General features: G+C 45.8%; 1 protein-coding gene across 1 annotated transcript in view; it reads left to right on the top strand.

The window, feature by feature from the left end:
- Window positions 1-1513: 1513 nt before the first annotated feature.
- The window catches only part of COQ8A (coenzyme Q8A), a 48790-nt gene continuing 25625 nt past the window's right edge, over window positions 1514-24678 (top strand). Inside the window, exons 1-4 of the mRNA XM_082305263.1 lie at window positions 1514-1585; window positions 14180-14374; window positions 16763-17173; window positions 18429-18495. Of these exons, the coding sequence (XP_082161389.1) occupies window positions 14198-14374; window positions 16763-17173; window positions 18429-18495 (655 nt within the window). The 5' untranslated portion in view covers window positions 1514-1585; window positions 14180-14197. The remainder of the gene's footprint in view (window positions 1586-14179; window positions 14375-16762; window positions 17174-18428; window positions 18496-24678) is intronic.

Raw genomic sequence — 24678 nt, 5'->3', positions numbered from 1 at the left:
GGTGGGAAGCATATCTTTTTATTTTTTCAAAAAAACATGAAGGAATATATGTAATATTTGAACAATATTTTGTGTGTTCATAAATACCAGCCAAATAACCTTCAGTATGAGCAGCTGGAGATAAGGGATATAATTATCCCCTCTACAGAGGGGGGGAAGTTTGGCACTAGGAGGTTGGCAGTAATATTCACCAACGCGCTGCGTAGAGTTAAACCCCTATGCACACTTATAGCAGACCATTTATCCAGTTTCCTTTTGCACAAATCCACAGCACCCGCAACTCCTGCTAACTTTGATATAGGTCCTTCAGCACGGATTTAAGCGCTCGATTCAAGCTACTAGTTAGCTGAGAAGGCTGGCCAAAGCAAGCAACTGGCAATGCTGAAATTAAAGCTCGGGGCTGTTTGTTGGTCACTCCTATAAGTTACGCTACAACTAGAGGAGAATTATGAACCCTGGTTGTTTTACGAAGAAATGAACTATTTAATCACCAAATCGCATCCAAATATACGTCCGCACCAATGCAGCCATGTGGGAAATGCACCATAAAGAATGTACTGTTGTTTTTCAGACAGGAAAGCTGCTGACAGGGACAGGCGCTTACCAGAGCGTCCAGAAAAGCACGGAGCTAGCTGGCACTGTTAGCCCCTTGCAGCATCCGTGAGACACCGCATCGCTGGAACCAACCTGTAGGAAACAACGCGCTGTTTTTATTTCCGACACGTATAGGCGCCTGCTTTCCAACACACGCGTGAGCAGCATCAGCCGCGATTTTAAGCCAACGCTTCGAAAAATCACACCGGCATCCCCGTACAGAGCGGCTTCTCGGCCGTGGAGCGCCACAAAATGGAGTTGCTCCCTGCGCCTGGAGCCTGCCAGGCACAGGGCTCCGGCGCACCTCCTCGTACGCGCCAACGCCCCCGGGGCTGGCGGGACTGCCCGAGCAGCGGCACCCCCGGGCCCTCCCGGGGCGCGGGGTACGAGCGCCGCCCGCCCGCCTCCTTTCCCGCCGAGGGACCGACCTCCCCCGCCCGGCGCCAGGCCGCCCCGCCGGCCGGGCCCGCGCCGAGACACCGCCGCCCTGACTGACACCCCCGCACGGCGGGCCGGTCCCCCTGCCCGGCGGAGGCTGACAGGCGGCGGCAGCGGCGGGTCCCCGAGCGCCTCCCCGCGAGGCCGGCGGGTCCCCGCGCGCCTCCCCGCCCGCGCCGCACGCACCGCACGCCTCGCCCGGCCCGGCCGCCCCCCGCCCCTCCCGCCCCGCCGCCGCCGCCGCCGCCGCCGCCGCACGCAGCTCACGGGCCTCACGTCCCCCTGCAGCCGCCACGCGCGCCCCGCCGGCCCCCGCCCCGCCCCCCATTGGCCGGCGCCCCGCCCGAGCCCTCCTGCCATTGGCGGGGGCGCGGGGCGCACGGGCTGGGCACGCTCCTGGGCCGCCGTTGCGCCGCGGTAAGGGGCGGGGCCCGCGGAGCCGCCAATGGCAGCGCCGCGGGGGCGGGGCGTGAGGCCGGGCCTCGGCCGGGGGCGGCCGGGGCGGTAAACAAGCGCGCGGGCCCGGGCGGCGGGCGCGGAGTGGGGCGGGCAGGTGAGCGCCGCCGCGGCCGCGGGGCCGTGCCGTGCCGTGCCGTGCCGTGCCGTGCCGTGCCCGCAGGCCGGGGTACGGGGAGCAGCCGCAGCGGCGGAGGGGTACCCGGTAGTGCGGTGCGGAAAGGGAAGGGAAGGGAACGGAACGGAACGGAACGAGGGGGGCGGTGGCGGCGCCGCTGCTGCCGCCGCCGCGGGGAGGACGCCGGTGCCCGTGCCCGTGCGCGGAGAGGGAGCGCGGCCGCCGCCCGGCCCCTCATCCCGGGGGTGGCTCCGCCGGGGCGCCGGTCCCCGACGGGGGGACGTGTGCGGGGTCCGGCGGGCAATGGCGGCGGCGTGCCAGCGGCTGCCCGAGCCCCGCCGGGCTGGACCCGGCCAGAAGCCAGCCGGTGCTGCGGGCTCCTGCGTGCCCTTGCCGGGGCAGGGACCGGGGGAGGCCGTGGCCGCGGGCGCTGAGCAGCGGGGCCGCGCCGAGACGCCGCCGGGCTCGGGAACCGGTCGGGGAGGCCTTCAGCTGCCCTGGCGACGGAGGGAGCGGTGCGGGGCGCGCTCGGGCGCCCGTAACCGCGGCCGGTTGCCCGCGGCGGGTGCTGCGCGGCCCAGGCCTTGTGCGGCGGCTGGGTCCGGCCGCGCCGCCGCCGCCCGCTGCAGCCCGGCCGCTCGGGGCGGCGGCGGGGCCGTGTCCGCCTCCCTCCCCTCCGCCGCGGGGGCCCCGGGCTCGGCCATCCCGCCCCGGGAGAGGGCTCTCTGCTGGCCCGGGCGGGTGCGCGGGGTGTCCTGGATAGCCAGTCTAAAACCGCTTGGGGCGGGGGGGGGGATCTGCTTTTGCAGTCCCTGGGGTGTGCGTCTTGCAGGAGAAAATGCGGGGTCCGGTGCTGCGTGCGTGGCTTTCCAGGCTGCTCCGGTTTACGGTCTCCCTGCTCTCCCTCGCTGGGGCGGTTCTGTGCGTCTGCTTGAAGACGGACATAAAATAAATCTGTTGGCTGTTTTGAGCTTGCTTGTAGCTGAAATGGGGGGAAAGCAGCCATGAGACCCTTCTTTGGTAAGGTGCCCGAGGAAATAGCCTTACTTTTCTTATTTACAGAGTCTTTGCAACAAACTGAACAGGAATTAATGGGAGGTACTTAGCTTTAAACAGGCGCTGAGCAAACTACCTATAAATAACTACAGATATGAAAGTTTGCCTTGTGTAGTGTTGCTTTCATAGTTACTGACCATCCTAATTTCTGCAGAACTGTATTTGTTATGAAATAACGCTATTTCTGATACTCCGGTGCAGTCATGTCCCACCCAGCAGGAATGTGGGTGGGGAACTTCTCTGCGTTCCCACCATGCAATGAAAATCCAAACTTTGTGCTCAGCTTTATGAAGAATAAAGACGTGGGAAGGCTGCTCTTAATAGAAATGCAGCAGACTCTTTTACTTAGTCTTTAGGTAAAAAAAAGTGAGAGGATATAAAAGATTCTTCTTTCAATAACCTAAAGTATTTTTTTTTTCTGAAAAGAAATAACACAAGGACCTCTGAAGTTTATTTCTGGAGTTGCCTGTCTTTAAATTAGATTGCTTCACTGAACTGGGGTGCATTCTTTGAGCATATGCAAAATAATTCTTAGCGCCGGGTGCAGAAGGATACTGGCCAAAGTCAGTAGTAGCTCAGTAAAAGACTTAGGAAAGGATTCAGAAATTGCTCCGAGTTAAGGGCTGAAAGCAGATCAGCATTTAAACACAATTTTAGTGGCCTTGACTTTCTCTGCCACATAATAAGAACTTGTCTCTCCTTCCTATCAGAAGGAGAAGTTTAGCTGCAATTCATGTGCTTATCAGCCTGCTTGCTTTTAGACCAGGAGGCTTATTTCTGTATTTTGTAAATGCTTTTTCTTTGCTGTTAGTTAGCAATGACCTTGGTAACCTTGAATAAGATACGCTTAGAATAAACAGTTGTGTGTTGTCCAGTCTTACTTAAGAGGGGGGGGAAAAATAGGTGACCTGCTGTGCTTTGACAGTGTCTCCCTTTTAAAAATAAAGCGGCGTGATAAGTAGAAGAAAAGGTCAGAAGATGTGGAGAATTCCCTTACATGTTTACCGTCTGAGTGTTGATCACCTTGTTCCGTTGCTGTCAAGGAGAATTCTGTGCTATGCAATGCAGCTCTGGTTATTTCATTTGTGATATTTAGAGCAAGTTAATAATAGCTCATATTGCATCCATGCAGCAAGAACAGAACTTTTTTTGGCTTCTGGTCCTCCAGTAGTCCTTTTACAGGCAAGCGGTGGTCTGTTGTTTCATGCCTTGTTTGTCAGGCTGTATTATTTTTCTAGAAACGGAGAGGGATGAGAGACAGCAGCCGAATTCCTGCTTTTTAATTTCCCTCATGTTGAACTGGTTGGTTGGTTACAGAGCATTTTTGTAGGTAAAGATTGGTTTGGGGTTTTTTGTGTGTGTGTGTATTTTAAATTGTTTTAACAAGGATGCTAGGGATGGCATGTGTCCCGTGGTCTTTTATCTTGTGTGTCAGTGTGCATGGTATAGCTTGCTTGCTCCAGCTGGCTTGTTGAACGCATCTCAGGACTCGGCTTGATGCATGAATAAGCGTTTCTCTTATTCCTTAAATCTCCCTGTACTGATGGGTGAACAGTCCAGCTTAGGATGGAGGTGGAGAGTCAGAAGCGGTATTTGGGTATCCTGTCTCCTGTGTGCACATAGGTCTCCTAGTTTTCTCCCTGTAAAACTGTTTAAGAAGGGAGTCTGGAAGAGGAGGCTTTTTGGCTTGTTGAGCTGTGTATTCTGGGGTGGAGCATCTCTAGGAGAAGAGTAGCTTCTCTCTCAACTTGTTTTATAAAAGCGCTTAAAGTGCTGGCTGTTCTGTGAGTGCGTGCTTTCCTTCAGTACCTGAAGAAGAAAATGTGTTACTCGCATCTGGAGCCAAAATGCAAGCTAACAGCAAAGCTCGGTCATTTGAGGGAGGGGGTTCAGTTAGCATCTGCTTTCCCACCCAGCAGTGAAAGCTCATTTTTATCAACACATGCCTATCTTTAGATTCAAAGATGCTCTCAATTTTTTAGATGCCACTTGTTTTGTTACCCCCTTCCCTGTCCCCCCCCCCCCCCTTACAGTAGACGGCAAAATTAAACCAATCTAAGCTGGTGACAAAGACCAAGAAGTAACAGGATACGCGAGTTTTGCCCTTTCTTTGCACACTTGTGTTTCTGGACTTTATTTTAATGGCTTTTGTGTTTTGTCAGTTGGTAGAGGTGTAGAGCTAAGTGAAGCATGTTAAATTCCCAGTCATTCAGTATCGAAGTCCTCTATGTGCTTCTCACAGCATAGGAAATAACACTATTTGCTCTGAAAAACTTTGCTGTTAATCTGTGGAGTTGGCTTCTAGAAGCTTTACAAATTCATCTGTCTGCTTAAAAAAGTCTGCACGCATATAGAGTTAAAACATAGGTGTGTTTTTTTTTTTTTTCTGGAAACTGCATAAGGCTATGTCTTTTTCTTAAAGGCTCTGTAGATTCTGTCTGCAGAGACACCACGAAAGATGATCTGCTTGTGGTCTAGGTGGTCCTAGAGCTGTTTTGTGTTGTGCAGGTGATAGCTTCCACTTACAAAGTTCTCTCACTGTGTTTGTTTTGCCTCTACAGTTTGTCCTGGTTTTCTGCATAGATTAGATCTTTATGTAGCCCCTTTCATTGCTATTCACGTCTCCTTTTTAACCAATTGCACACCTTGGTTTTTCTGGATGTGCTGAACGAATGTACTATAAAAGGGCTTGGCATAGTATTCTGAAATGTCACAGCTCTTCTGCTGTCTGAATTGTGCCATTTGGGAGTATTGAATCCTCATCTTAGTGTGATACGGTCAACGTGCTCATCAAGAGGATCATCAGGACTAGGAAAGAGATGGAAGGGAGGATGACTGGGCAATAAGCTGTGAGTGGATTGAGTGTTTCTTTTAGAGAACTCTTCTAAAATAGCTAAGCCCAGAGTTTTATATTGCATAGCAAAGCTTTGTGGAGTATGGTCATTCAGAGGTCGCTGTGGGAGGTTTGGGATTTTCAAAGGCACCTATGTAAGTTGCTTAAGACTTTGGCTCTTCTAGTTTGGAAAAGCAATATGTTTATGTTATATAAATTTATGATTTCATAAAATCTATACAGAGAGAGCATAAGTAATTGTAGATTACACATTCTGTATCAGGTATGACAGCTTGCAGATTAGGTTTAGTAGTAAGTTAGGAGAAATATAGAGCTCATTACTCTTATTTACCCTAGTGTCAAAAATATCTGTATGTGGTGAGTAGGAATTGACACAAATAACTTGTCTGAGGACTGTGGCAGAGCTGTAATGCAGGAGCTGTAGGTTCTGATAGACTATGTTGCCCTTCAGCACAGAGATCAATTTATGTCTTCTTGAAGTAGTCTTTTTTTGCCTGTGGTCCTCTTCTTGCATCCTATTTTTCCTCTTCTTACAGGGAGGTTTTGGCACAGCCAGAAAAAAGAAAGCTCCCATAGCTAGGACGCTGGTATGTAAGGGGACTATGAATAGAGTAGGATGTGTTGTAAGTTACTAAATTTGAATGTAACCCTAGCTTCCAGGGCAAGGTTGAAAGTCATCTACATATAGACATGTACGCCTGTAGGATCAATAGTGGGAGGCAGTGGTGTTTGACCTGCCGTTCACGATGATAACGGAAGGGTTACGGTCACCGTGCGAGCAGGGGATGCGCGTATGCCACCTGGAGAGACGTGCACGGGGTACCTCTTACTGACTTTGTAACGTAGGGACTCCAGGTGTAGCGTGCGTGGTTCTGTCCCGGTGTACAAAAAGGATATAAGCAAAATACCTTCTTACACCTGAGGAAGACAGGTGTACAGTTACAGGGTGTGTCTAGTTTTCCAGAAGCTTATAATTAGAAAGGTTCTGACTAGAAACCATTGCTGGTGTGGCATTTAATCATTTAGATATGACTGTTAACAATATACCGTTAAGATGGTCAGCAAACTGGCTATAAATCCTTGTTTCTATTTGCTCTGTAGGGGGGGATATTTAAAGGACACTTAGGTATAGGCTGTGTGCTGTAAGGATCAGTGTGGTCTGGAGAGAGCTATGATTCTGTTCCCAACCCCATCACTGACATGCGGTGTAACTTTGGGTAGATTACTTGCTCTATTCCCTCTAAAGTAGAGAACTTTGATATCAGTCCCCTTTCTTTAGCTTTTTGAGATTGATGAGTGAAGTGTGATGTGTGTTTAAATGCAAGAGGAAGAGCTGGTATTTTTCTCAAGAATTTTGTCTTAAGTAATGGTGTATTTGAGTCTAAAGGAATCTGCGCTTGTTTGTGAAGCATAGCTTTTTATCGGCTTCCAATTCCTAAGTTGGACTCGGTGTGCTTTCAGAAAGTTAAAACTTCCAATAACAACAATTACAACATAACAGCGTGTGCCAAAAAAAAAAAAAAGTAACTGCAAACTGATAACCTCCCTCATTCATACTTCTTATTCTAGTTCAGAGCATGAGACCAGTGGGGAGCTCTGTTAGTTGCCTGTGCGGAGCTCAGTGCTGCGTAGCTGTGCATCAGACGGGGAGCTGAGCTTTAGGGGTCTCTTTCCAGCCCTAACTGGTGAAGTGACTCTGCAAGAGCATAGGGCTGCTCTGCAAACCTCGGGGGGGATGTTTGTAATGTTCAGTTTTTGTTTGAAGCGCAGTATTTGGATTTGATCAGCGCAGGGCTTTAGTGTAACCTTTTTATAAATAACCGCTGGTTAGAGTTGTTCCATATGGATGTGGGGGATTTGTCTTTTAAAGGGATGCTGTATGCCAACACTGACAGAGGGACGACTTGGAACCAGTGAACTGTGCTCTTGTGTAAGCTTGCCTTAAAAACAAATAAAGGTGTAAATTCAGCTTGTAATAGTTCTGTTTCTTAAGTGAATGCTTCAAATATGGCACCTGCCTGAATCTGATATTAATCTGTCTGGTTTGTGGTCATGCTCCATTTTGATTTTAATATCCTATTGTCCTTATTGCTGGATGAAAGATCCATGTGCGTGCATGGGAAGTAACTTTAGTCACAGAATTTATCAGAATTATTCATGGCTTTTGAGCCACATCGAGGATGCGGTGGAATGGCTTGTTCTAAGCACTGCCCAGTGCATAAACAGAAGAAAGCTCTTGGGTTTTCCTTGTCCTCTTTTGTTCTTCCTCCCTTTCTTCTTGGTAATATAGGTAATACAAAGATAGGATGTTAGGTATGAATATAACTCTGGATTGGCCCAACAGCCCAAATCTTTGTTGCCTAAGTAGTACATTTTAAAGGCTTGCAAATGAGGTGAACGGAACATGTTTTGTCCCCTGACTGTAAATACTTATTTCCCAGGAGAAGACACAGAATTTATTCTCGGGGAGAAAAGTGAGTGAGTGGTAGCCTTAAAATCACAGCGACTGAGTTGGATCTACCTCAGTGTAATGGGAAACAACGTGCGCCTGGGACAGAATTTATTAATGTATTGTGTTGAGGAGTATCGGCAGAGGAAGTACGGAGGGAACGTGCTCTCTCGCTAGGATCTTAATTGTGAGTGAATTATTTCTAGATCCATGGCCAGGGTAGAAAGAGGCTCTGTTAATTCCAGGCACGTGGGCTGTGACTATACTTTTGCATGTCCCCAGACATTGTCCAGAAAGAAGTAAATAGAGCCGTCAGTCCAGAGCATTCACTTTGCATTGATGTATCTGTGCCTAAAATAAAGCAGACTGTGCTTACTTCTGAAGTGTCCAAGCATTCTTTTCACTCTTATGTTGTGTGTCAAGCCATTTATGGGGAAAATTGTTCATACTGGGTTTTGAACTAGCTGTCATTCGCCAAAAATGACTGCTAAGCCTTCTGAATTTTGGTGGAAAGATTCATTTGTCTGCCAAGCAGCCCACTTTTATCAGTGCGTGTACTGCTATTGTAACGATTAGAGAGTAAACAAGTTCCGCCTGCCCTTCAGCGGTGTTTGTTTTAAATGGCATTGGCAAACTGCTTTGTGCAAGGGTAGTTTTAAAGCAGCTTTCAGAGACTCGACGAATTCAGTTTGAGGAGGCTTGAGTCAAAGCCACGGGGCAGGACTCAAATATAGGAGTCCTTAGTTCTGTTGTAGGTCAGATCTTTAAAGACATTTCTTTTGGAGCCACAGTGTGTGGGACGTGTGGGGAGGGGGAAGAACGAAGGATAAGCAAGGTAGATCTTCAGTTCGATTTAAAGGATGATGGCAACTTTCTCCTTTTAAAATGCAGTTTTTTCTGTGCCCTGCATGGTTAAAATTTGGGTCAGCTGCAACCCAAGGAACCCAGCTACTTGAAATATGTCTAGGCAGGGGCCTGGAAATCTGGTATCAAAGGAGCTGGTGGGGAGGTGTGTGATGGAGCTGAAAAAGGCCATGAGAGAAAGGATCGCATGAAAGGGTTGGTATGGCAACACAAGTAAAAAGAAATGGAAAAATCTGTAAAAGATCAGTTAGAGAACAGCTTAATGAATAATACTGATTTTGAAGTTAGTCTACTGCTGGTTTATGGCCACAGAACAAATGTGCTGAGTACCTGGTCATCTGTATCTTGTTTGTGGTGTTTATTATTTTTATTTCATACTGTTGCCGTGCTCACTCTGATGGTGTGGGTGGCTGTAACACTGATTCCAGGGTTATAGTCCTTGTTTAGATGAAACGAAGATAAGAGTGATTGTGGTAATGGATAATAGGAAGTGGGGGGGGAAGGCATAGAGACTGTTTGTTTCCTTTGGAAGTGTGGTATTTAATTATTTGCCTTACTACCTATCCAGCCTAATGTTTTTCATTTTTGTCTCATTTAAAAGAAAGGTTGGAGGTAAAGAAGGCAGGTAAAACTTCTGCAGACCTGAGAGGGGGAATATGGGCTACTGTAAAACTGCTGGGGTTTTGGTGGGGTTTTTTTTGGTTGGTGGTTTGTGGGTGGTTGGCTTTTTGTTTGTTTGTTTTTAAATTATTCAACAGCAGATGAGCTTCTTTCTTGGGTGGATAGCAAACTGTTGATAGTAGAAGTAATTCCCTTACATTGAAAGAGGCTGTGCTGTCATGCACAGAAATCTTTCAGAAATATTTCTGGTATATTTCTGTATGATTAGAAGTCTCCTTGTGTTTAAACTTGGTCTGTCCTATATATATATATATGTATGTATGTGTGTATATATATGCGTGTGTATCTATGACTAAGGTTTTTGACTGTACAAGCATCTGGAAAAAAGCACATGGAGTCAGAAGCTGGTCTGTGTGTCTGTGGGAGCACAGTTAGCCCGTGGGAAAGAAGGGGAATGAACGGAGGGATGTGTTTTGAAAACAGTACAAATATAAGAATTCATCTGTTGCCTGTTGTGAGGCTTTGGGTTTCTGTTACTGGCCTCTGATATGCTGAGTGTCTCGCAATACTTGCGTAAACCTTCAGTCCAGTAGCCTGGCGTGTTGAAGAAGGGAGGAAATCCGCTGCCGTTAGTCACTAGAGGACAGTGGCTTGAGAGGCAGGTGGTCATTGCACACAGGAGCATCCCAGGCATTGATTTAGTTTTGTCGTTACAAGAGGGTTCGACATCTGGTGCGATGTCGGGAGATGGTTTACCCACCAGTGTGGCATCTAACCTATACAAGCCCCTCTGCCTGCTGTGTGGACCTTGTCTGGTGTCTGAGGGTGACTTGGCTCTGGCCTGCTCGTGCTAGGTGGGGGTGTTTTCCAGAGGTTCGTTCAACTGTGAGAAGTTTACTAAGCAAAAACTGTGACCCTGCCTATTTTTGGAAAGTAGCTCATGACTGACACTTGTCAACCCTCTTTAATCCAGGTTAGCAGGCACTCTGACAGCTTGTGTAGACATGACCGACTCGTCCATACTCTGTGCCGGCAGTGCCCTACTTTGCTAGCGCTAGATGATGAGTCCTCAGGAGGCAAGTCAAGTGTGAGATGGACTTCGTACACTCGGACCAATTCTGTTTGAAACCACTCCTTAAATCTGTTTTTGCTTACACTGCTTGTTTATTGATTTAGTAACTGTATGAATAGAACTTGCCGTGGGGCGGGGGGGAAATCCCTTGCCTGCTTGCTGTCTGCACTGGGTATTAACACAAGGGTATCACAGGGGATACATACCAGTCTTCTTGGAAGTGCGTGCTTCCTCTGTCAGTTTTTGTGTCTCTTGTCCTTGCTTATGCTTATTGCTTTTTCATTGAAGAAAAAAAACCTAAATTTCCTAATTGTTGGTTATTTTTTTGTGTGTTGTCTTTTTCCTTCTTGATTATCTAGCATGCATTTTCTTTCATGCTTTCCCCTTCTGGTTGTGATAACCTTGTTAGTCTCTGCTTTCTGTGTCCTTCCCAGGATAATTAACCAACATGTCCTGCTAAATGTAGGGTCTACAAAATTAGATAATGTGGCATTTTTTCCACTTGAGGAAAATGCCTCTCGTATCAGTTCAGTTCTCGTATCACTTCAGTTCTCGTAGCACTTGTTAGCTCCCACCTTCATATTGCTTGATGATGGGTACAGACATTACCTGAATGTTTTCTTGCTCCTGATGCCTATTGCCAAAGGATTAATCATTGCAGTATAGTTATTTTTGTTTCCTCTGCTTTCTCCTGACTGTGCTTTGTTAAAGGTGAGGGCTTGGTGTACAAAAGATGAGGAACTGGAAGGAGATGGCTTACAGACACAGTTCTGTTAAAAAGTGGGAGTATGGTCTTGCTTCTGAAAACGTTCCTGCTTCTCAGCCTTTATTTGTTGGTGACTCTCCTTGCGTTTGACCTCTGAAGTCCTCACTGAGCTATGCCTTGCATTTGTGAGTGTACTGTGGTTTCCATTTGGGTCTGTGAGCTACCTACAGAGAATCTGAAAGATCACTGAAAACAGCAAGTCCGTTGCACGAGGGCTTGGATTTCCTACACAGAGGCCTGCGTTTCAGCAAGGTGCTAGGATAAAGGGGCTGTTACAATAGCCTGCCCTTTGGCAGCGCCGCATAGGAGCATGTTGCTGATGCTTCTGAGCGAACAAACCACTTGCATGGGACCTAGATGGTTATAGCCGCTGTGCGGAGGAGAGTGGGGGTGATAGCATGGAAGTCAGAAGGATATTGGTAGCAGTGTGCCCAGTGCTGGCTTTTATAGCCAAACCTGTAAGGGGCAATTGGTCCTCTTTGCTTGTTGATACGTTTAGCAATGGAGGGTTGAGCACGCACTGTGCAATGTATGTTTTCCATTTGTGGTTGTGTTAGCTTCCCTGAAATTTTGTTGGAAGATATATTTAAAAAAAAAAAAAAAGAACATTTAGCCTATCATAACTGTCACTTCAAGATAAGTCCTTCAGCTGTTTTTGGGTGCAAGGAGGATATGGTTTTAGTATCATTGGTTAGAAAGAATCCACGTTAAAAGTGGATGTTTTTGTGTGTGTTGTCCGAGTGTACACTGATCTATATCGCATTACCTTTTGTTGCCCTTCTTGGGAGGGAGGGAGTGAACTTTTCACATTCAAGCTTTCCTGTGCTTCTAATACCTGCGACTACAAAAGCGCTTATTTCTTAGTAGTGGCAACCTTTGAACGGTCTCGTTTCAGCTAGGACAGTACTGTGTTGTTGGCTGGTTTCTTTGCCTGCCTCTGAATTGCAGCGACTGCCTAGAAATGCTTTGAGTGAGATCCATGTGGAAATTTCCAGTCTGAAGATGTAGGGGGGAAGAAAACCACCTCCTGTTGACAGAGTACGTTTCCTTACCTGACAGGCAGCTTTCAAGTTTAAAAGTGCATATACAACGTTAAAACCAACCCTAGTGATTAAACTGTGGAGAGATTCAGGAGTAACACTTCTTACAGGTCTGGAGCATATGTCTTGTAAAGATAACCACAGAATTATGACCTGGGTAGGCTTGATTTTTATTTTTACAGCTAACCTATTAAGCCTAGATTCGTTGTGAACGCTTCACTGTCCTAACAAGCATGCTTAAAGCATGTGAAGTGTAATACTTGCTTCCTGGCTACAGCTGTTGTTCCTGATTTTGATCACTGATTAACAGTTGTTAAACAAATATTCCAGTAACCAGGGTTTACCCTGCATTTGCATAATAATGTGTTTCTGAAATTCAGCTGTAGTAATCCATGCATCTCCTGTGTGACTGCAGCAAAATTGTGTACTTATCCAGAAACTTAGCTATAGCAGTCCGTGCTTCTCCTGCATGACTGATGTTTGTGAGACAGGCTTTGTGCTTCCCGAGAAGGTAACTGGATCCAGTCGCTTGTGATCTGCAGCAGGGCGTAATGCCGTGGGTACTACTGTTGACTCAGGATCACTTGTACCACTTCGGTGTATTAATGTTTATAGTTGTAGTGCATATGTGGATGTTGACATGTTATCTTCTAAAAATGAATTGGTACCTGTGTACCTACCTAGGAAATAACTTTAATATGTGGCCTTAGACTAGTGCTTTGTACCTATCACAGCCAGAAGGTTGTTTTTTTTTTTTCTTCCCCAAATGATTACAGAGAGTGCTGTATGGGGAAGGTTGACCCTTAGTCAGCATCTTGTGCAAACTGCATGCCTCTGTCTTCTGTGTCAGTAAAGGTGGGAGGACGTGCAACTGAACCAGCCCTGGAATTGTGACCCTGACCGTGCTTTAAAGATGTGGGAGATCAGTGAAATAAGCAGGTGAAAAATCTCCCTTGCAAAATGGTTTTGAAGTCTCAGCCACTCCTGATTTTCTTTTACGTGAACTGCAGCGATGGGTGTCCTTAGGCTGAGACAAAGGAGTTGGTGGAACTTATTCTTCTCAGCCATACTCGGTCCTGCATCCTGCAGTGCCCAGTTTGTATTTGAAGACACTGAAATTGCACAGACGGTTGTGAATCTGAGATGGAGCACCTTTCGAACAGAAAGGGGGACTGAGTCAAAAATTTAGCACTGTAGTGCGGTACCGTGCAAATGCTGTGGTTGGTAGGCGTTCTGAGCATACTTAAGTTTCCAATTAAAAGTAGCAGAGTGAGCTGCAAGTTGGAGGATGAGCAGACTGCCCTTGGAGGACAGACAGAGCTTACTCGTTGGTGTGGGGGTGAAGAAATTTGGCTATGTAAAATGAGCAGGCATAGCTCCAGGGCAGGAATGGGATGTGACAGTTGTCAGCGCACTTCATCCGTGCTATCAGGCACTGAGAATATGTTCCAGGGCCTGATAACAATTAAAGGTCAGATGCTAATGCCTTTAATCCTTTTTAAACATCTGGAAGGAATCAAGACCATCTTTGCACTGTTACTGACATTTACCTGTTTTTGCTTCCCCTGGTCAATGGTAACTTGAATTATTTGTGTGGCGTCCTGGAACGTTATCCTAACTCACAAACAGTCATAGGGAGAGCTCTTGCTTTGCCCGGTAAGGTCAGCTAACTAGCTGTCATTCAAGCTGGCCTGTCTGTTATCCGAGCTGCAAACAAGTTCCCATGGTGGCTGGTTGCCAAAGCGGAAAGAGATTGTCTGGGATATGCCACTGGGTCGTGGGTGACTTGAAACTGCTTGCAAACTCGTTCCCTGACATCTTGCCCCCTCCCCTTTCTTTTTCATCTTCCAGCACAGAAAGACACCAGTCATGGCGGGCGATGCCATCATGGTCGTGAAAGGCTTGACAAAGCTTAGTAAAGCAGTCCTAGAGACCCAAGCAGGACAGCTTCGGCAGGTGCTCCTTGGGGGCGATGCAGTTACCATTGCAAGGACTCTCCAAGCTGCTGCTGAAGAACAGTTCAGTTCTGCCCTGGGGAAAGTGCAGGTAAGCAAAGCTCTTTGTGCACAGTCTAGTCTCATGTTTTGCTTTTCCTCCAGGTGCTTTTTGGTTTTGTTGTGGGGGTGGCTAGGAACTCGTATCGTGAACTAGAACCTAGCTCTGAAGTGCTGGATCAATAATACAGATGTTGCAATGCTCTGGGAATTCTCCAGGATTCCTGTGGTGTGCAGTAGGTGCTTGGACAGGAACGGGAGGGGACTGTTACTGAAGAGTGTTTGTTTCCATTACTGACTGTTTAAGACATGCTGATAAATGAAGAGTACTCTGTTCACCTCATCTTGTCAAAGATCAAGCTCTTGCTAAGATTGGCCAGCAGCTTTGTTATTTTAAGTGTCCTTTAAACTTCAGTCATTGATTACCTCTCCTTTGACTAAGTGAACAGCTCTTTTGGAGTGAATTGGATTTATTTCAGTGCTGCTTTCCTTTCTTGACAGAACTGGTGCACGTGATATTTTTCAGAATGGCTCAGGGTCAGGTGTTTGCGTGTTCATCACTTACAGCCCAGGCTGGATTTTCAGAACTGATTTTCAAATGAGGAACATAAGGAAAGCCAGACTTTTTTTTTTTTTTTTAAGCAGCAGCTTCTGTCACCAGACATGGGGATAGATTTATAAGAGTTTCACATTTGCTGTGTTGCCATCTCTTGAAAACATGGGGCTTGTCTGAGGAAAAGAACTTCTCTTAATCAAAAATGATCATCCTTTATCATCCTTTAGAAAGACAATGTAGCTCAGATCATCGTTTTTGAAGCAGAAACTAATGAGTGAAGTTTTGATGTTTTCTTTTTTTAATGCAATGAGCTTAGACTATCGTGGCAGTCTGTAGCTTCAGTCCTAGAATCTGGGCCTGTGTTTCCTTGGTTCTATTTAAGCTTGCAACAGAAATACCCTAAGTGTGTTTGTTCATGGGGACAGTGCTTTGTCTTGCCTTTGTCCTCCTTTTGCATCCAAGAAGAGAGAGATAGATGATGTTCTCCTGTTTCTGTACATGTTTCTCTGCACGAGAGAGGCCCCACAAGCACACCTGCAGAACACTTGCCCTGCGTTCTGTAGATGAGTTGCATGAGAAGCTGCTGCCAAAGCAGGGCTCAGCAAGAAATCTGTAGTGTGAAGCTACATTTTCTGTTTCGAAGAGAGGAAAGCTTTTCTGTTAAGTGACTATATTTCACTTCTCTTGATCTGTGGCAGGGTTTTGGCTGTCTGACGTGCTTTTAAAAATTTAAGTATGGAAGTAGAGAGGCCTTCTTGCTTGAAATCATCAGTCAGTATTGTGGCCACAGTCCTCATCTGTAAACGGATTTCTCCTTTCCCCCCCGGTGCTGTGATGTTGAGGTTCAGAATAGCACGAGACCTGCTGAATAACAGGAAAGACCATGTTCTGTTTTTTTCTGTAAGGAAGGGAAATGTAATTAGTGTTTAGGAAGGAGCCTAAAATATGCTGCCTGCTTGCCTGACCACAGCAGGATTTAAAATCTGTTGATTGGCTGTAACGGCCATCAGTGCTTCCATGGTATTGCTGCTGCTGAGATAGGTAACTAGAATATGCCAAGTAACAATAGCAGATAATGCTCTGCTGCTAACTTTTTTTTTTTAGTTTATTTTTTTTTCCCACATTGAAAAGTGGTAGGAAATATCTGGACTTAGTAGGACAGCTCTTGCAGGTCAGGACAGAACAGAAAAGACTGTGAGGAGAAGCTTGCCTTGAGTGTTGCTGTGTCTAATGTTGCTATCCTTGCTTCAAGCACAGACCTTTATTTATTTTGGGATGACAACAAGCCCTGCCATAGTTTAGTGGTTGAATAATGAAATGTGTTTTGCAGTTGGTAACGTCATGGCCACGGAAGGCTGAGCATACTTTGCCTATAAGTAGGTATCTGGTATTGCTTTGGGTAGCATTGGGCTTGAAAGTGCTGACATTGCATGATTAGGGACAGGGTGGGAGGAGGGAGCATGGTAGGGGTAAGAACTGAATATTATGAGGGTTAGCTTTTTGTTATCCCGCCTAATTATATCTTATGCGATATTGCAGCTCCCATCACCTGTTGTTTCTGAGCAGTGTGTTGCTTCTAGTGAACTCCACAATTAGTGACCCTTCCTGGCAGTGTACGTAGAACAAGGCGTCCCCAGTTAGGGGTATTTGAGAAGCTGTTAACGAATTTGTCCTATTTGTTCCCAGTTGAAAGCCTGCCAGCGATCCCAGGTGTCTTTTCCTTTTTCCTGTCTCTTACTGGGAACGTCTGTAGGGCCAGAGTCTCTACAAGTTACCTATTGTGGAGACATGACAGCCTAGCTGCATGCCCATCTCTGAGGACCACGGATGGGTAGGGAGCAGGTTTTAAGTTCTTTTCTTAATGTATTCTATTATTGTTTGCAGGAACTAGGCAAACAGCAGGAGAACTTAACTGAGCTCAGTGAGGATTTTGGGAAAGACTATGACTTCTCAGCCCGAGAGCCATCAGATGCTCCAATGGACTTCTCCACTGCCCCTGGCAAGCCTCACGAACGCAGCAGCGAAGGCCCTGCTCACTCTTATACTACAAATGGACCTTTTAGAAGTGCTGGTGAGACTGGAGATTCTGGCATGGGTCAGAAGCCTTTCCCTCCCAAAATGGATGCAAGGTTATTTGGAGGCTTTAGGGACCCTGGAAATCCTTTTGCTGCTGCCTTTGGACAAAATAGGGCTTTTCACCAAGACCATTCCTCTGTTAGTGGATTAACAGCTGAAGATATCGATAAAGCCAGACAGGCCAAAACAGGTTCAGAGCAGAAACCCTACAAACAGATGGTATGTTTTTGTTTGGTTGTTTGTTTTTTGGGTTTTTTTTTTTTTTTTAAATTAAGGATTCTCAGTACTATGGTTTCTATACTGGATTGTCCTTACCTTCTCCTGTGTTTCTCTCATTTCTTCCTATCCTGCTAGTCCCTTTTGTGGAGGCAAATTAATTCTGATCTGTGATATTTATTCTGTCAATAGCTTTTCAGGCTCTCCTTTCACACTTGCTCCCTCTATATCAGATATTCTGATGTGAGAGGGTGTTTAAAAAGCATACATAGGGTTAGACTTCAGTTTTATATTAACAGGAGCTCTCCTTCCATTCACTGGATTATGAGGACTCAATGTATTTATTGATGCATGTTACAGTAATGAAGGGTCTGTATTTCATCCCAGTTTTGAAATGTTGCTCAGGTGGGGACAGCTGTAGGCTACAAAGGTTTGAAGACTGACCTAAAGAGTCTGTCTTCTCCTTGAAGGGCCCTGTTCCCTTCAGCTAGTTGTTTTGCTATGACTGTGAAGAATGAATTGGACCTAAGCTCCTCGCAGTGAAGGCTGTGGCTTCCTATGCTGTGTCTTACAGTCCTTCTAGAGGCGGAGGGGACGTTGCCCTGAGCATTAGTAGACTGGAGAGTAGCACAGCTCACAATTGTTGCTTTAGTGCTTTGTGCCTTTGTGTGAGACAGCACAGAAAGCCCACAGCAGAATTCACACTGGAGACACTTGCCATCTGCTCTGACCTTCTGCCTCCTTCCCCAAACCCAGTATCAGATGCTACTGTGGGTTCACTCACTCAGGATATTGCTTTGATGAAACGGTATGCTGCTTCTGTTGCTCCAGCTGTTGTGCGTGGGGGAATTACATACAGTGCTGTGAACCTGATAACCTTCCATGCGTTTTAATTCCACGCGTGGAAGGGAGTTTGGGTTGGCATTGCGCTGCTTCTCCAAAATATAAGGACTGCTAAGGTGGAAGTAAAAATGGGCTTTCTAAACATGGTTGTTAGCTGTTCTATCTTTCCCACCCTCTCGTCCACTCCTCTACTTAGTGTGTGTTTTGGTTCATGGTGTGTCTGTTCTGCAGTGTGTTCATTGGAAAATTTTTCAATATATATAAGGCTTGGTGTTCAAGAAGAGCTTTCTGTAGCACAGAGTTGTTCAAGTGCTTTCAAAGTTACACTCTGAATTTGCAGGTATCTGACCATATGCCCAGTTCATTTGTGGATTTCTTTTTGTCTTGTTTTGCTTTCCCCCTCTTTCTGCTGCAGCTCAGTGAGCGGGCCCGGGAGAGGAAGGTTCCTGTCACAAGGATCGGACGGCTTGCCAACTTTGGAGGTCAGTTTGCACACCCACACTTGCGAATTCCCTACACTTGCACATGCTGGTTAGTGGCTGGCTATGACAGCGCTCCTGCAGAAGCATTAGTTGGTTCTATTTTCTAGTTAACCTTCTTAATAGTAAAGTGCTTTCCCACAAACAGCTGGTTAGCTCAGAGCTTGATTTGGGCTTTTTCATTACAATTATGGATCTTGGCCTTTAGTCAGAATGAAGTTATACTTTGAATCCTGTCTTCTGTCACTCTTTTATCATATCTAAATGTGATAGTATGGCAAAGGAAAAAGCTCCCCACCTAAACAGACCTTTCAGATGCATTCAGCAGGCTACCTGTAAACAAGAACTACAGAGCTGGCGTGGCTTTTCATTTGTCTTAAGATGGCAGGCTGATACATTCCAGGAGCTTAGTTTTCATATACCTGTTCTGAAATGGAGAAAAAAAAAAGTCACTCTTAAGAGCATAGGGCAGATGATTTGGGAGTGCATAGTAGAACTGCGCATCTTCATGGTAACACGTACTGGGCTGGGCCGTTTTAATGAGGGGGAGAGAGTGAGGTGCAGGTTGTCCTCCAGTCTGTGCAAATACCCTGCTCCCTCCATTTGTGATTTCACTTTATTGGGAAAACTCTCCTTCTAGTCCTTACAGTCTGCTGTTACTGTCAAGCATAGACAGCTGGAGCAGCTGTTATTTTAAATAATTTTTTCCCAAACTTATCCTTTCTATGTTTCTGAACAGTGGTTAAATATAAAACACATCCTTTTGGTATTGATTTTTGAGGGTGGGGAGGTGATAATAATCAAGGTCTGATTTACTTAGCCATTGCTTAAAAACCATTTTCTCCCAGGAAGGATGCAAGGTCTGAGCTTGTAAGGTCAACCTAGGTGAAACCTATGTGAATTTTATTTGCAGAATGGGACTTGCTATGTTAAAAAGCAGCTAAATATCTTCAGTAATATTAACAGATGGTGCTTATCTAATGTCTTATATCCAAAGCCATCAAAGGATGAAACATGTTCCTGAGAAAAAGGGAACTATCACAGTATTGCAGGTGGAAAAGATGATCACAGCTAGTCTTACTTAGCTCATCATTAGATGAGTGGTCTCTCTGTTGGTGGTTTTTTTTGTGACCGTAGTGTTTTGAGATGATAGTAGCCTATCTAGGTTGTGGACAGTCTCCCCCAAGTAGCATGTTAGGCCCTTGTGGCTCTTGTGATTCTCCTCCACAAAATTTGATAGAGAAGCACATGTGCAAAGTAGACATCCTTGTGTTACGGATCCCAGAAGAAAGAAAAATAGCTTGTTGAATGTAATTCAGATCAACTATTATATAAAAAAACCCCAGTGATTCTTCTTCTGTGTGTCTCTTTGTCAGAGTAATGTGCACAGTAGGAGGAGCTGGGGGCAGGGACTGACTTTATGCAGTGCAGGAATAAGCAGCAAGTGAGTTTTGTGATAACATAAGGTTTTAATGCTGGTCAGATCTCTTTAACCTTGTAGCTCATTGCAGGTGCTCTGGCTTCTCAGCATGCTTAGTATTCCTTAAAGGAATGATCTGCTTTTTGGAGTAACAAGGGGTCACTTTAAAACTCACTTGACTTCTTTGTTTTTAAGCTCAACTCACTTGACTTCCTTGTTTTTAAGCTCTAGTAGCATACAGGTCTCCATTCTAATCTAGCCTTGAATTTATGGAAAGTGTCGCAGCACTTTTAGCTGTCATCTTCCGAACTTATCTGTGGCTGCTTGCTGACAGCTAGTGGATGCAAAGTGGCAGATGACCAAATTCTCTGTGAACTTTGAGTTCCAGTACTGTTGCTGTACGCTCCATCTCTTGGCGCCCAAGGCTGTTGCATGAGGAAAGGCTGACTCATGCTTTAAGGGGAAATATAACTAACTACCTGTCTTCTCCTAACCTCAGGTTAAAAAACAAAACAAAGCAAAAAAACTCCACCAAACCAAAACCACCAAGGGAGAGTAAGAAAGGAGGAGATTGTTCATAAACAGCATCCCCAGTCATATCTCTGTGTGTCATCTGTTTTTTGGTCTTGCCCTTCTCCTCCAGTTGTCTGTTTTGTATGATTGAAAGTGCTGGCAAGATAGAGCTCTTGCTTTTGGGGGGACATTGAGTTGCAAAAATGGTGTTCGGATTCTCTGATCTGTGCAATCTTCGTGAGCATTCATTGCTTTTCTTTCCCTCTGAATTTTTCCTTGCGATAGCAAATAGAGAAATAGTACTGTCAGTACGCTGGCTAAAAACAACGGATGTGGCCTATAGGTAGTTTTTTTTTTTCCAGTTTAAGAAATCCCTTGGTAATATTTTGGTAGGCTGTGTAATGCTTGAAGGTGGTTTCTAAGGGTGGGGTGAATCTGAAGTAGTGTGGGCAGCCCCACGTGGGAAGGACTACCTGTAAGGAGCACTTCTTAATGGTCAGGTCTTGATCCAGACTGATACAAGCTTTTAAACAGCCTCTAGAACTGCATGGAAAGAGGGACTCCGCTTGTCGTGAGGAGCAGCTCCTGCTTGCTATTTGCTCCTAATTTAGAGTGTTTTGTCTGACTTGCACATGGCCTTGAGAGGGCCAGTGCAATTGTGAAACCCCATCAGCTAATTCTCGTGTGGCTTTTCCTGACTAGCTCTTATCTGATGAGAAATGTTCTTTTCAAATAGCATCTTTATGAAGCATTTTAAATGCTTAAACCAGGAAACATTAGCTGGTGGCAAGAGCTGTGGTGTACCGTTGACTCTTACCCATTTTTTGTTTTACTCTGAAGTTGTTGGTGAGCTTTGGCTTATGGCTGACTGTTTTCCTCTTGGGTTGTGAGCAGGGGAAGGTAGTACTTGCGTGCCTCTCCTAGCTACTTAGTGTCCTCGCTGTCAGTCCTTTCTGGATATTATTCTCAGGAGTCATGCAAGAGGTAAAGTGTACAACTTTTAAAAATATCTGCGAGCTGAAGAGTGAGGCTGATAAAGGGAGTCTCATGAGGGCATAGGAGGCAGTTTCCAACTGAGATGAGAACTGATTTTTGCTTTCCTAAGATCCAACCCAATTTAATGTATTTTTTTTTTTTTAGAGAAGGCAAGATAAGCTTGAAGTAAACTAAGTGTTTCAAAGCTCAGTGGTAGGTGAGTTGGAAGTTCCCTGTGCCTGCACAGTGTGTGTTTTCTCTCGTGCCTTTTCTCGTCTTGCCTTTTCAATGTGTTGTGGTTTAACCCCAGCTGGCAACTAAGCACCACGCAGCTGCTTGCCCACTCCCCCCTTGGTGGGATGGGGGGGAGAATCGGAAGGGTAAAAGGGAGAAAACTCGTGGGTTGAGATAAGAACAGTTTAATAATTGAAGTAAAATAAAATAGAACAGTTAAATAGGTAAAGAAAAAGCTGTGCACGCAAACAAAGCAAAACAAGGAATTCGAATTCGTTCACCACTTCCCATGGGCAGGCGGGTGTTTGGCCATCCCCAGGAAAGCAGGGCTCCATCACGCTTAACGGTTATTTGGGAAGACAAACGCCATCACACCGAATGTCCCCCCTTTCCTTCTTCTTCCCCCAGCTTATATACTGAGCATGATGTCATATGGTATGGAACAGCCCTTTGGCCAGCCTGGGTCAGCCCCCCTGGCTGTGCTCCCTCCCAGCCCCAGCTCTGTGCACCCGGCAGAGCAGGGGAAGCTGAGAAGTCCTTGACCAGCGTGAGCACTACTCAGCAACTATTTAGCAACAGCCTAGCACTACTTAGCAAGAACCTAAACGTCAGTGTACCATTGACATTGTTCTCATCCTAAATCCAAAACATAGCCCCATACCGGCTACCAAGAAGAAAATTAACTCTATCCCAGCTGAAACCAGGACACAATGGAAGTCATAAACAAGGTGTAGGATGATTTAATGAGAGTCTTCAATTACATTATTGGTTTTTGGGAAGCACCTGCTGCTGCTGAGGGATGATGGTTAACAGCTGGAAGGAGCCCTTTTGCAGGGGATGTCACTGTTAACCTATGGGATAGTAGTGACCCAGCTCTGTCCTTGCTTCCTAGGCCATTCAAATGATCAGAACTAAATAGGGGATAGCAGAGTTGGGGTGTGTGTGATTATTTCCTGCTCTACCAGCTGCCTCTTTGCATTGCATCGCATTGCATTGAAAATAAGTAAGGGCAGGAGGCCCCTCCATATCTGTGAGGGAGTGTAGCCTAGAGCAAGTAAGCTTTTTGTGCACAATACGTTTCTTGTGTGCTTTGGGGTGCCATCTTCATTTGAAGACCCCAGGAAATCACTGTGGGAAATATAATGGTTGAGGTGGATCCTTTCCCTACCACCTCCACACCAGTCAAACTAGCATTTGACTCTGACTTTTCTTGGTGAGATAAACCCCACTTTTTTCTTTATTTCCATATTAGAAGAACATAATTTTAGACTTGGAAAAGATGGAAAGATGTTGAGTAGGTCAAAAGCAGAGTTCATGTAACTATTCCTGGGGTTCAGATAGCTGAATTTCCATGCTACTGGCATGATCGCGTTCACACTTGAATCATTCTGCCTCCTGTCTTTGCGTGTTTCTTCTTGTCCCCCCCCCCATGTTACAGGGAATGTTGATCTCTCAGCTGTGGTGTCAGGACACTGTGGTGGGTGATGGACAAATTAGGAACAGGAGGCAGAAATACTTGGACTGCAGAGTTTGCCTGGCTTCTCGCCTCTTCTGAGAGCAAAGAACATTTTGCTGGAAAGACTGAAGATCATTTTCTCTGATGCTTGCATGTAATACTGAGCTAGTGTTTCTTTGTAATCAGCACAAGATGCTCTGCTGAACTTCTTTGTCCTTTATATGTATTTTTGTATGCTTCTTGCAGCAGCTGGAGTGACTGCTGGTAGCTGTTTTTATAGTACTAAATATCATCATTGATTTTTATTTGTTTATTTTATTTTTTCTTCCCAGGATTGGAACTGGTAAAACAGATTTTTCTGCAGTTTTTTGTTCCGTGCTTGTTTTGTAGCCTGATGGGTCATCAGTTCCACCCACACAGTTCTTGATCTCTTCTTTATTTCCATTCTCTGTTTCTTGCATCATTTGACTTCTCTAAGCAGTTTCTGTCTCCCTTAATCATATTCCTGTTTGTAAGTTTATTATTTTAATGATATAATAAGATCTTTTTGCAATAAAGAGAATTCAAGAAGCTTGCAGGGAAGTCTAGATCTAATGTGATTGTAGCAATTTTGCAAAGAAAAAAAAAAAAGGCTAGCCTCTTGAATATATACAGGACTGACAACTACAGGATTCAGATTGTCATGTGAGCGACAAGTGAGTGTGGCTTTCTTCTGTGGAGCATTTAATGCTCAGAAAGCTAGTGGAAATCCATGCACAACTGTCTGTAGCTTGCAACGCGTTCTGTGTGGTGCTTGCAGTGTTTGACATGACCAAAACCAGGGCACAGGCTGCTCCAGGGGAGAGTCTTGCCCACCCCTGTGCTTGGCAGGCTGAGCAGAGTGATAACAGCCCATTCAGTCTCCTCTTTGTTTTCTTGTGTCAGTTGCTGAGCAAGAGGATTCTTCCTGAACTGGTTCCAGATCATCTCTTGATGGGCTTGGTTTGAAGTGTAATGGGTGCTGGAGATGCCTGGAAAATGTCTGAAGAGGCACTCTGCTGGTATAAAACCAAGTGGCATTTTCCAGGCCTGAAATAATCTGTCTGCATGAAGTGCAAAATGCAGAGGTGTTCGGGGTTGTTATTTTCCAAGGTGCTGAGCCGTGGTTGTTCAGTGATGCTGAAAATTGTCCCAAAATGATTAATCTTGAAGGAAGTACTCATCTTGCGGACAAAGAAAATGAGGGACATCAGGAGTGACTTGTGCAAGGTCAGTAGAGTAGTGGCCCAGAGGAGGGAGTGCTTTTCTACAGCCATGCAGGTTCTTTGGAGAGATGACTTGGTCCTGGTAACAGGTGACCGGCTGGCAGCGTGTGGTGGGTTGACCTTGGCTGGCAGCTAAGCCCCATGCAGCCGCTCGCTTGTTTCCTCCCACAGCAGGATGGAATAGGAAGAGCAAAAGCGAGACAACTTGGGAGTTGAGATAAAGATGGTTTAATAGATGAAGCAAAGCTCCATATGCAAGCAAAGCAGCAAGAGGAATTCATTCACTACTCCCTATTGGCAGGTGGATGGCCAGCCACTTCTTGTGAAGCAGGGCCTCGGCATCT

This window comes from Platalea leucorodia (genome assembly GCF_965183815.1).
Source record: "Platalea leucorodia genome assembly, chromosome: 3".
In the NCBI taxonomy this organism is placed as follows: domain Eukaryota; kingdom Metazoa; phylum Chordata; class Aves; order Pelecaniformes; family Threskiornithidae; genus Platalea; species Platalea leucorodia.
Note: the sequence above shows the minus strand (reverse complement) of the source record. Positions and strands in the feature narration are given on the sequence as shown.